The sequence below is a fragment of the Corvus cornix genome, chromosome 17, assembly GCF_000738735.6.
Source record: "Corvus cornix cornix isolate S_Up_H32 chromosome 17, ASM73873v5, whole genome shotgun sequence".
NCBI classification, from domain to species: Eukaryota; Metazoa; Chordata; class Aves; order Passeriformes; family Corvidae; genus Corvus; species Corvus cornix.
Window position 1 is genome coordinate 10,669,065 of NC_046346.1, and position 11,648 is coordinate 10,680,712.

General features: G+C 53.2%; 1 protein-coding gene across 2 annotated transcripts in view; it reads left to right on the forward strand.

The window, feature by feature from the left end:
• Positions 1 to 7,619, forward strand: part of RABL6 (RAB, member RAS oncogene family like 6) — a 50,530-nt gene extending 42,911 nt beyond the window's left edge. The window contains exons 12-15 of one of the 2 annotated variants that reach the window (XM_039561609.1): positions 605 to 953; positions 2,991 to 3,162; positions 4,854 to 4,903; positions 5,559 to 7,619. In XM_039561609.1, coding sequence (XP_039417543.1) covers positions 605 to 953; positions 2,991 to 3,162; positions 4,854 to 4,903; positions 5,559 to 5,762 — 775 coding nt within the window. In that variant the 3' untranslated portion in view covers positions 5,763 to 7,619. Of the gene's footprint in view, positions 1 to 604; positions 954 to 2,990; positions 3,163 to 4,853 lie in introns of both variants that reach the window. The other variant, XM_039561608.1, reaches the window with a different exon arrangement.
• The last annotated feature ends 4,029 nt before the right edge of the window (positions 7,620 to 11,648 follow it).

Here is an 11,648-nt window from a genome sequence, read left to right on the forward strand (position 1 = left end):
GTACAGAGCACAGACTGAAGTGTGGGGTTGTGCTGGCAAACCTGGACCTCTCCTCAGTCCTGCCACTGACTGTGCGTGGCCTCTGGGCAGTCTCAGTGTCTCTGTCTGCCTGTTCTTCAGCTGTGAGCTGGGGCTGTAGTTACTGTGGGTGTAACTGCTGTGTGTGGTGTGTCCTGCCCCTGCCTTGGAGCTCCTGTGCCACTGGGACGGTTCTGCGTGGGAGTATCTGCCTGCTTTTCCTCAAATCTGAACAAGAGCCTGGAAGTGAGCACCAGAGTGGCTGTTTGTGGTGGTGTGGGAAGGAGAGAGGAGTCACGTCTTGCATGAAGGGAGTGGAGTCACTCTCCACATCCTGTGCTGGGAAACGATGAGATGGGTCATGTTCTCCCCATACCACATCCTGTGAGGTGAGGGTTAGGGTTAGTGTTAGGGACACGAGGGTTGTCCTCAGCCTGAGTGGTGCATTTGACCCCACACCCCTGTAGGAGGCACTGCCTCTCCCAGCAGGATGCACGATGCAGCCCCTCAGGCTCAGCTGTTAATTGTGCTTTGCTCCACAGAATAGGGATGGACAGACTCTGACAACTTGTTTCTTTCTTCTCAGGTCTTCCAGAAATTCTCTGAAACCCCAGAGTGAAGCAATTTTGACCAAAGCAGCTGACCCGAAACCTCCTGACAGTTTACCTCCCCGTTCTGGGTCTGAACGAAACAGCAGCAGCAAGGGCAACATGAGCCTGTCAGCTCCTGCTGCTGCCCCCACAGCAGCAGCCCAGGCCTCCAAGGCCACTGCCCAAAGCAAAGGACTTGCTTCCAAGCAGAAAGTGGTCAAAGAGGAGAAGCCTGAGGACTCTGACAGTGATCAAGAGGGACCAATAGCTACTCAGATGCTCTCATTTGTTATGGACGACCCAGACTTTGAAAGTGAGGATTCTGACAGCCAGAAGAAGAAAATGGTAAATAACAAGCCCATGTTGCTGTGAGCTGTGCCGAGCTGAGCTGGAAGGGTTGAGGCATCTCCCTGAGCAGAGCCTTCATCTGCTCTTCCCCCCCCTCAGCAGCAGTTGCAGCAAGGCAGGTGCTAAGCAACCTGCAGAGATTGATGTGAGCACAAACCCAGCAAATGCTCTGAGTGTGAAAGCCACATGGCAGCAAGAACCCCATAGCATCACAGATCCATAGAGCGTCCTGAGCTGGAAGGGACCCAGAAGAATCATTGAGTCCAACCCCTGGCCCTGCACAGACCCCCCAACAGCCCCACCCTGGGCATCCCTGGCAGCGCTGTCCAAACGCTCCTGGAGCTCTGGCAGCCTCGGGGCCGTGCCCATTCCCTGGGGAGCCTGGGCAGTGCCCAGCACCCTCTGGGGGAAGAACCTTTTTCTAATGACCAGCCTAGACCTCCCTGACACCAGGTTTGTGTTTACAAACACGAACAAGATTTCTGCTTGTGTGTTTTACTGTGCTGTTTATTCTCAGCCAGTCCAGCAGTGTGGGAGGTACCAAATACAAAGCTACTGGGTTTCCACCTGAACTTTAACATGCAGAAGGATGTCTCTGCTAGAAAGAGTGAGCTCCTTGCAGTCAATCCAGCAATAAAAAGGCCATCACAAAATTTACTTGACAACGCTTAAAGGGAAGAAGAAAGGTCTGCTTGGGAAGGACTTTCCAGGACAGCAGAGGTAGCTGTAAGATCTGTGACATTCAGCAGGTGTCTGCTCAAACATGAGATACACCAGGAGTCCACTCACACCTCCCCTGTATTACAGGTGGAGAAAACACTTCTGCCCCTCTTCTCTGCACTGGTCAGAACTTGCTGCCTGGCTTGAGAGATCCCTGCTTTCGATGACCTGTACTCAAAACTTGCAGAGCAATCTCTGGAAACTGCTAGCAGTGATTTGGGTTGGGCAGTGGCTGTTCAGGGGTGTCCTGATGTCTGGGTTAGCTGGTGTTCAGGGGGTTTCCCTGTGTTTGCATCATTCTGAAATCCTGTAGAAAGGGCTGTTGTCACAGTTTCTTTGACCTTGCTCATGTGTCATGCTGTTTATTAAGTAATTTTCCATTCATTTTGCATCTTCACTTCCTGCTTTTCTTGACAATTCAATATGAAAGCAAAAGTATTGGGAGCAAGTTTCCATCTCTTGCACGCACCAATGAGAAGGGATTGGTGAGGAAGCAGCAGTGCCAGGGAATGCCTGACACAGGGAATGCTCCATAGCATGGGAATGCTTTCCCAGTGCAGGGTGTGCTGGTCAGGCAAACCAGTACAGCCATCACCATTAGCAAGGTGGGGGCATTGCCTGACCAGCAGCGCAGCAGGGCCATGTTCTGTCAGTGCACAAGGACACCAGGAGGGGTTGGATAACAGATTCTGAAGAGGATCAGTTGGCAGGTATCAGAAGATCATTAAACTGAATTTCCGTTCCCATCATGCAGAGACAGAGTATTTTGGGGTAATTTCCAGGCTCTGCAGCATCCTGGGTTTTAGCCCACATCAAAGGGGCAGATTTGCCCTGGAAGCACATTCCCTTTTGGCTCGATGAAGGGAATTGTTCTGCTTCCTCAGCCCTGCTGCCTCTGGTACCTGAGACCCACAGAGCTGCACTGCAGAAAGCTTCTGTCGCTCAGGGCTGGAGGGGAGTTTTCAGTCTGTTAGATTGGATTTTCCCAGAATAGAGGTGCCTCCCCAGGGCAGGAGGAAGCTGATGCTGTTGAGCTAACAGAGTTGAAGGTCTGCCTACGCTGGGAATTTGATTTCAGCAGCCCCAGTGTGAAGAACACCCTTGCCAGTACCAGTGCGACTGAGGCATTTTACCAAGGCAAAAATTAGAGCTTGTAAGATCCAGGACATTGATTTCCAGGCAATAACAGCTCAGTTCAGCTGCCATTTCCTTCCCTCCTCCCCACCTGCTGACATCTGACATTTTTGTTTGCAAAATGGTTAGAGATTTTGGTTGAAGCATTTGTCAGTGTTTTCTGCCTTTGCTTGTCTCTAGGATGAATTCCCAGTGCGGGAAGATCTCTCTGAAATATCTGATGATGATACCTCGCTGGCAAAGCCACCCCAGCCTGTGAAATCAACAGTCCCCTCCTTTAAACTGAAAAATGACTCAGATCTCTTTGGCTTGGGTTTGGAAGAAGCTGGTCCCAAGGAGAGCAGCGAGGAAGGTAAAGCTCACACCTTATTTCCACTTTTGCTGTTCTTGTTTGTCAGACATTTAGTTTTTCCAAAGTCTTTCCAAGGTGTCAGCAAACCAATTTGTGCTAAATAAAATACCCTCTAACTTCTGCAGTGCCCTGTATGAGTCTGTAATCTGGTTTAAAACAGCATGAATAGCTTTTAAGATTTTCCCCACGAGGAGGAAAGCTTGGCTTGTCCCTGGCACCAGCCGTGGGTTATTTTTGTCCCAGCTGCAAGCAGAAGCACATCTTTCACAAGCTGCTGCTGTGTAAGGCTTCCTGCGTAGCCCTGTGTGCCTGGGAAGTGGTGTTCAGCATTGCATTGCAGTGTCCACCCCCTCCAGAATTTGGATCAGCTTGGACAAAATGCTCTAACATTCCCTGCCAATTTCCTCTTCTATTTTTGGGAAAGATGGGGTGAGATCCTGATCACAACCTAAGCATTCCTCAGGCTTTATTTTTTGCCCCCCCATTCCCTGAGGGAACAAATCCTACTCATGCAAATAATTCCTGCTGTCTTGGCATTACTGCAAAGCAACTTCCTGTAGACCTGCCCCGATGTCAGCATGAAAGATGGGAAGTTAAAGATTTAAAGAAGAAAAAAAGCTGTGAGCAGCACCAGAGAGAGCTCCTTGAATAGCTGTTCCCAAAGTGTGAGGAAGGTGTCACAGGCTGCCATGGTTCCATCAGCTTGTCACTCTGAGCTGCTCAACAGCAGAGCTTGAAATAGCTGTAAGTGCATCTGCAGAGGCCCAGGTCAATAATTTAACTTCGGTTTAGATTCTTAAATAATTAAACGTGGGTTCCTCATATCTCCTCTTTTGGTGATAAATATAAAACCATCTCTCAGTCGTCAGTGATTGGAGCTTGCCTGGCAGTTAGGCTTCTCCAAGGCTGCATTTACACATCAGCTGAGGAAAAAGGCATGTGTAGGTAAGAGTGACAGTCAGATAGCACATGTGAAAAGTGGTGCTGTCATGAAGCCTCTGGTGAAGCAGCTGAGCAGGTACTCCCTTGTTCAAGGAGGTTTTGTGCAAAGGCAGTGGACACTTCAGCAGCCAAGTCATCAGCCACAGTCAGTGTGTGGCACATGTGACAGGGCTGGACTCTGGGACTCATTTGGTGGTGTGAAAGTATTCACCCCTGCAGAGCAGGGCTGCAGCAGGGATGCTTTGGGGATGTAATTTCCATCCACAGTGTGAGCAGCAGTGAGCATTGGCCTGCCAGGGTATCCCATCTGCTGACACCATGTCCTCCATCGTCCTCAGAGAAGATGCCTGGGAGGATTTCCATCAGAGGGGAACTGTTCCCAGCAGCTCTTCTTCAGTTCTGGAAATAACAGTCCAGTCCCCAACTCAGCCTTTGGACCAGTTTGTAGAGCTGGTCTCTAGATGTGTTTGTCGTAGCTGTGACACAGCGAGTGCTAGGTCAGTGTTGATCACACAGATCATACAATGCTCATAATTAAACAGGACAGATATGGTTGACTCAGGGTCTGGGTGCTGGGGCCTGTGTTGGTTCCCAAAGGGGCACAGTTTGGCCTGGGGTGTTGGCATTGCCTTTGCCCATGGCTCCAGGATGGAGCATTTTGTTCTCAGAAATGGGGCCAGGGCAGAATTGCAGCTCTTACCATTTAAATGGATTAAACACAGTGGGTTGTTTGTTTTTTTTTTTAACAGATAAACAACCTTCTAAGGAGAAAAAGAAGAAGAAAAAAAAAAGCAAAGAGGTACTGTTTAATTCCTCAGACCTGTCGTGTTACCCACCTGCCTGGAACAGGGGTGGCCTTTTGTGCTGTCCTCCTGGGACTTGGTGGACTCCCTTCCATGCTCACATCCTGCAGCTCTGATCTGTGCCTCCTAGGCTCTGCAGACCCCTGACCTTCAAAGCAAGGTTTCGGAGCAGTTGAATTTTGAAAAGGGAATGTGTGAGTTTGCAAAACACAGGATGAGGCAGAGCAGTGCCTCTGTGCTGGACTGTGTGTTCATAGCACCATGATTTTCCAAGCAGAAGGGTGCCCACAACAGACCTAATCTCAGGGATAGTGAGGGAAATCTGCAGGAGCCTTTGTCTGTGCCATTTAAGCCTGTCCAACACCGTGGTATTGTTGGGCTCAAGCACTCTGGCAGCCCAGTGCTCTGTATAACCCAAACGGTCTCTCTGGTTTTCTGTCCAAACGTGCAGAAGGGTCTTCTGGTGCTTCAGCCTAAGATTCCTGATCCAGTTGAAGATATCCCTGCCCATGGCATGGGGGTTGGACAAGGTGACGCTTCAAAGGTCCTTTCCAGCCCAAACCATTCTTCAGAGCCAGGTGTCAGGGCAGTACCTCCTGGGTCAGTGGCACACTCAGAGGATTTGCTAATAAAGATGTTCTCATTTTGCAGGAAGAGGACAAGTCAGTGAAAAAGAAGAGCAAACACAAGAAGAGCAAAGAGAAGGAGGAGAGCAAAGAGGAGAAAGACAAAAAGAAAAAGAAGAAGAAGAGCAAGGAGAAAAGCAGTGAGATAGATGAACTTGAGGCTTTTCTTGGCGGAGGAGGAGCCGGCATGAGCAAACCACGGGGCGGGGGGGACTACGAGGAGCTGTAGCTTGGCTGTGAGTGGACTCTGCACCGTGGCTGTCTCCATCTTCTCTGACGAGTCACCCCAGGACAGGCACAGATGTGTAAAGCTTTGGCCCTTTGCTTTGTAGTCTCGCAAACCAGAGTGAGCAAAACAAAAGCTTCACATCTGTGTGTGCTGCTCTGGTGCATCGTTACACAAAGAAAACCCAGCTGAGATGTACGTGAGCCAGGGGAAGGTTCAGGGCATGGCTCCCAGGCCTGCTTCCAGGCTGTCGGTTTTTCTCCTTCCAGAGATGCCCCATCAGGTCACTGACAGGCTGTGGGGCGAGGGGACCTGCCTCCTGCTCCATCCCTGCTGCATTCCACTCCTGCACACCTGAAATTCCTGTCTTGTTAAGAGGAGTGCAACAGAACATGCCGCATGAACGCATCGTGCTCGACTGTCTCAAGTCTTTAACTTCTTATCCTTCCTATTTTTTTAAGGAGAAAGGTGATATTGGCCATTGCTTCATCCAGCAGTTGATGAGCTTTAAGTCAAGCAGATCATGCTATGGTACAGCTCTCTAAAGCAGCAGGCACAGGGACAGTGTGAGAGAGAGAGTGTTTGTTGAAGTCCTGTGAACGGGACCTTTCTGCACAGCAGCTTAATTAGCTCTCACTGGTGCTGCTGTTGGAATTCATGAAGCCCATTGATTTCCGTGGCCCCAGTGTCTCAGACACTACATGTAAGCTGCTATGCAGTTTGGGAAAACAATGAAAAGTGCAAAGCTGACCTGAAAGAGAGAGAAAAATCAGTGCTTTTCTGCATTTCCCACCCTTGAATTTGCATATTCCAGAATCCCCTGCTGCTGGGACCTCTCAGGGACATGACTCCATGTGGAAATGAAGATATCCAGAGCTTCAGAATTGGCTACAGGGCAGTGTTGGCATGGCAAGGCATTTGCTTCTCAGGCATTTTACAGTCAGGCTGTAAACCCCAGCTGCTGCTCTGTGCCGAGAGGGACCAGCACTGCAGCTCGGCAGCGTCCGTCCTGCTCCAGCTTCTGTCCATCCTGCAGCCAGCCAGCGTGCTGCCTTCTGCCCCAAGCAGAGAGCCTCCTCTGTCCCATGACTTTGGGAAGCCTTTTAGTTTTTGCTTTGAACTTAAACCCATGGATTAGTACCTGCTCAGCAGCCGTTGGATGGGCACTACGGCCACCCCTTGGCACTTACTTGTGTCTCAGTGAGCAGCCCCTGTGTTTGATGGAGCTGGTCAGTTCTCTGTGCCCCTCCTGGTTTAGGTCTGGGGTCCCTTGCTCAGCTCAGATGGTGAAGCTTCCTCCGGGTTTTGTGCGTTACATTCCCTCTTGCTTGTAAGTTGATTTGAGGTTTGGTTTTGTTCTCCCTCACCTCTTTTTGTTGTAAAATGTCAGCCATGAAATCCAAACTGGAGTTTCCTTCTGCGTCCCTATAAAGCAATGTGTTCTTTTCATCCATTATCCACCCAGAGCTGTCTTGACCAGCAGGCATTTCCTGCTCCATTTTTCTTTTTCTTATGCCCAAAATGCACTTGTAACCATTTCCCTATAAAACAAACTGGTTTTTTGCTGCATGAGCTGTGTATTGTTCAGGTCTGTCTGCCATTAGCATTTGCCTCCTCTGAGCATTCCACGTGGCACTGTAGGGAAATTGCATGGGACAGTTCAAACTTTGCACATCTGGGGAAGAAAAGGAAGATTGAGACAGGACCGGTTTGCAGCCCTTTTGGGCAAAGGCAGGTGCCTCAGCTGCTGCGGTCCCAGAAGTGCTTCTGTTCCATCCGGATTTTGGGTCATGTTCCATTTTTGCGTCGAAAAACCCTGGTACAGTCCATTCTGACTATAAAGCTCTGTTGTACACCTGTCTCTGCACCTCTTCTTCTACCCCAGAGCCCCCATGCCTGGGCTGGGAGCTGCGTGTCCCTCCTCGTGCTGCTGTGCTCCCACATCTCGCGGGACGAGATGCTGAATTAAAAATCATTCCAAAAAAAAAAGGAGCTGAACATAAGAACCATGAGTTCTTTCCCCAAAACTGAAGTCTGAGAGAGCTGCTGTTTCCCACAGCGTAGAGGGGGCAGTGGTTTTAGTCGGGTGTGGGTACAGGGGCTGTCCTGGTGGCCAGTCCCTGCTGGCACCGGTGCTGGCCTTGGTGTGTCTGGCTCCTGTGCCAGGTTTGCTGCCCTAGGAGCCTTCACATTCCCTGCAGCTTGTCAGCACGAGGAGCTGAGGCAAAACCTAGCAAAGATGAGTCATTCTGCTCCAAAATACTCCTGTAAAAGAGAAAGGCAGATGTGGGAGCTGGCTCTACTTACACTCAAGCCCCAGGAGGGTGTGTGGCATGGTTTGGCTTCTGCAGCCAGGCCAGAGAAATCCCACCCTGTGGGTGAAGTGGGAGCGTGGAAGGGAATAGCAGCAAAAAGGCCCTTTTTATAATACACACAGAATCACAGACTGACTGAGGTTGGAAGAGGCCTTAAAGCTCATCTCATTCCAGCCTCCTGCCATGGGCAGGGTCACCTTCCACTAGCCCAGGTTGCTCCAAGCCCTGTCCAACCTGGTCTTTTTAGACTTCTCCCCTTTCCAGGGAATGCTGAACTGGTTTGAGCTACAGCGTGAGGTGTGATCCAGAGCCAGCAAGCATGAGGGAGGGGACAAGGAAACGGGCCTTGTTTGAGCCAGGCTTTCCCATTCCATCCTTTCAAAGAGGCTAAATATAAAAAGTATGTACGTGCCTGTCATTATGGGGAAGCTTCTGCAGGATCACAAGGATATAAATAGTTCCTGCAAGCATCTCTGCAGGTACCAGGGTATTTGCTTTTGGGTTTAGCAGTCATCCAAAAAAAATTCAAGAGCTTGAGGCCGAGGAGCTGCAGTTTCTTGCAGCTAAAGCTGGCCGGAACTGCAGGGGCTGGGTCTGGAGCAGTAGGAGGGGGAAGTGCAGATTTATCACCCAAGCTGCTGAGCCACGTGCCTCAGCCCTGCAGGGCCTGTGCCCAAGGGACCATGGCTGGTACCTGGCCTGTGGCTGTCTCCTGTCAAACCTCAGGTAAGGAACCAGCACCAGGACAAGCTGACAGGTCCCTGCAGCTCCTGCCACCCCCACTCCAGGTGTTTCTCTGCCCATGGCAAGTGGTTGGAACCGGCTGAGCTCTAAGGACGCTTCCAACCCAAACCACTCCATGATTTTATGATCCCTGTGGAAAGCTGTCCATCACCTTCTGCCCTGGAGCTGTAGTCTGTCTCACCAGTGCACCCAGCCTTCTTCATTCCCAATGGTCAATGCCAAGGGCCACCTGCAAGGAGTGCCCCAACGGTGCCCTTTAAGGGATGCAGCTTTGCCCTGTTTCTGTTGCTCCCATAAAGTCATGACAAGTCTTTCCCTGGCTTGTCAAGGCCCAGGGTGGGAATTTGTTTCCTTCTTCCCAGCAGTGAACATGAAAAGCTGGATTTTAGCAGGACACAAAATGAATGTGTAAAGCTGTGAGTGCTCTTGGAGGCTCTGGGAGCCTGCAGGGCAACCTGGCTGTCCCCAGCCCTGACACTGGATGGACCTGGGGAGGGACTGGGCTGGGGGGTACAATGGGTTTGCTGTCTGCAATGTCCCCACATCCAAGGGTCCAGCTGCTTGGAGAGCCCGTGGTGCTTCCCTGTCCTTCGGGATGCCCCAGAGCAGCCAGATGAGTGATGAGGGAGAAATTTTGCAGTAGGACGGGCTTAGGGACCGGGGCTGTAGCCTAGCAACAGCCTCAATCATGGCATAATATAATTAATCCAGCGCTGGCTCAGTCTGCTGCATAAAGATACCAGGGCAAGTGGGTGAGCCTCTTTACCTTGGGGGTTTGCCTCCAAAACCAACCTGCAGCGTCTCAGGCATGTCTGGCGTGTTCCTGGCCTGAGGGTGCTCCACGGTGAGTATCCAGCCTTCCTTCCCAGCCCCCCGGCAGGGCAGGTGCTGAGCAGAGGGAATTATCCTCTGGCACCTTCAGAGAGCCGTCGTGGGCGATCCCGTGGGCTCAGGCAGACCGCAGCGGGCTGAGGTGTGGCGAGGTCGGCTAAACTGGGGGCTCGGCAGCCTGTGGGGAGCAGGACACCATTCCAGGTTAAAGCAGGAGTGCCTGCACGTGTGCTCTGCCTGGAGCTGCACGGGGATACTGCCATGGGGCAGCCAGCCCGGGAACCCCTGAAACTCCTGGTTACCCCCAGGTTGTTGGCAGGCAGGAGCAAGGAGCGAGGCAGCGGTGCAGCTCTCCATCACCACAGAGGGGAGATGGGAGGCGGAGGGCGGTGCTGTGCCTTCCGGTGGCAGGGGACACCTGCGAGGTGTCAGTCCCGCCTCTCCATGCTCCGGGATGGCACGGAGAGCACTCCCAGTGCCTGAGGCTTGGCCTGGACAGCAGCCGCGGCTGCAGCCCGAGCCGGTGTCTGCAGGCTGGCTGCGGGAGGGTGCCAGCCAGCTGGGCAAAGAGCAGGCTTTTCCCTGGAGCTGGCAGGAGAAACAGCCCTCCCTGTGCCTTTGGCAGGCAGTGGCTCCGTGGCAGGTGTGACAGTGATGGGTTCCCACCCACTGGGGCCGGCACCAGTGTCTGGGCACCCCTGCAGCTACCAGAGGTCCCAAGTGACCAGGCTGGTGTGTGGCATCACTGAGGGGGGCGGGAGGGAGGTTCAGCACCCTGCCCAGTGCACTGGTGGCAGGGCAACACCGAGATCCCTCCTCACAGCCCCAGTGGAGCACGAGGGTATCTAAAACAGGGTTTGTCTGTGGCCCTGCTGGGGTCAGCAGATGGATGCCCTGAGCCTGACCTCTAGACTGGATTCCTGCGAGCCTTTGGGGACCGACTGGTCCTTCCCAAGGAACCCCAAGAGGAATGTGAGGTTACTGCTCTCTGTGCAGGCAGGGACCTCTCAGTAGCTGCTCAAAAGGCTTCACCTCACCCTTGGGTGCCACCAAACCCATGGGGGCTGCAGGGCAGGGTCCAGCTCCCTCCCCAGCCCCCAAGTGGGCAGCAGGGCCTGGTTTCTCCCTTGGTTCAGAGCTGGAGGCAGGGAGGGGATGAGAGGGAGAGAGGAGAGGAGCTGGAAGGAAGGGAGACCCTCAGCCAGGCATCACGCTGATGCCGGCAGCTTGGGAAAAGGAGAGAATCACTTGCAGACAGGAGCTGCAGGGTGCCAGCAGCAAGCATCTCATCCCATTGCAGCTCTGCCTCTTCCAGCTGTGGGATCCTCACGTTACCTTGGAAACAGGGGATTTCTCAGCAGCTTGCAGTGGTGCTGCCTGCGGTGGGGGCAGAGGCCCGTGCCCGCAGCACTGCCCTGCCCTCCCTGTGCCCCCAGCCCTGCCTGTGCTGCTCCCCCCTCAGCCCTTCCCCAGGAGCAGGGGTGGGGTGGCTGCCAGACCCCTTCTCCTCCCCCTGGCTGGTCCTGCCGTGAGTGCTCTGTGCCCACTCTGTGCCCCCCGCTGTGGCTGCCCACACAGTGAGGATGGGGAACAGAGAGCCCCGGACAAAGGGAAGGTGTCAAATGATCGAATATTCACCCCCGCTGTGAATTGAGCAGCGTGGGACAGAGTGGGGCAGCCCCAACACTTCCCAGAGTCACACACAAGTCCCCAGCACGGCGAGGCACTGGGTGCCAGTCACTCCCGTTTCCCGCCGGGTGGGCATCAGTGAGTGCCACAGCCCCCCATCCCCATTTTGGGGTGCCCCACACCGTTCCCCCAGTGCCGGAGCCCTCACCACCACTGCCTGGGTGGCTGTAGCACCTGTGGGGAGGACGCAGCACCCACCCCCTGCCCAGAGGCCTGGCCAGCCCCAGCTGCAGCATCTTCCCATGGAATCTCATCCCACGGGAGCACGGCACGGACCCAGCACCGCCTCCCGGTGCTGCGGGTGGCACCC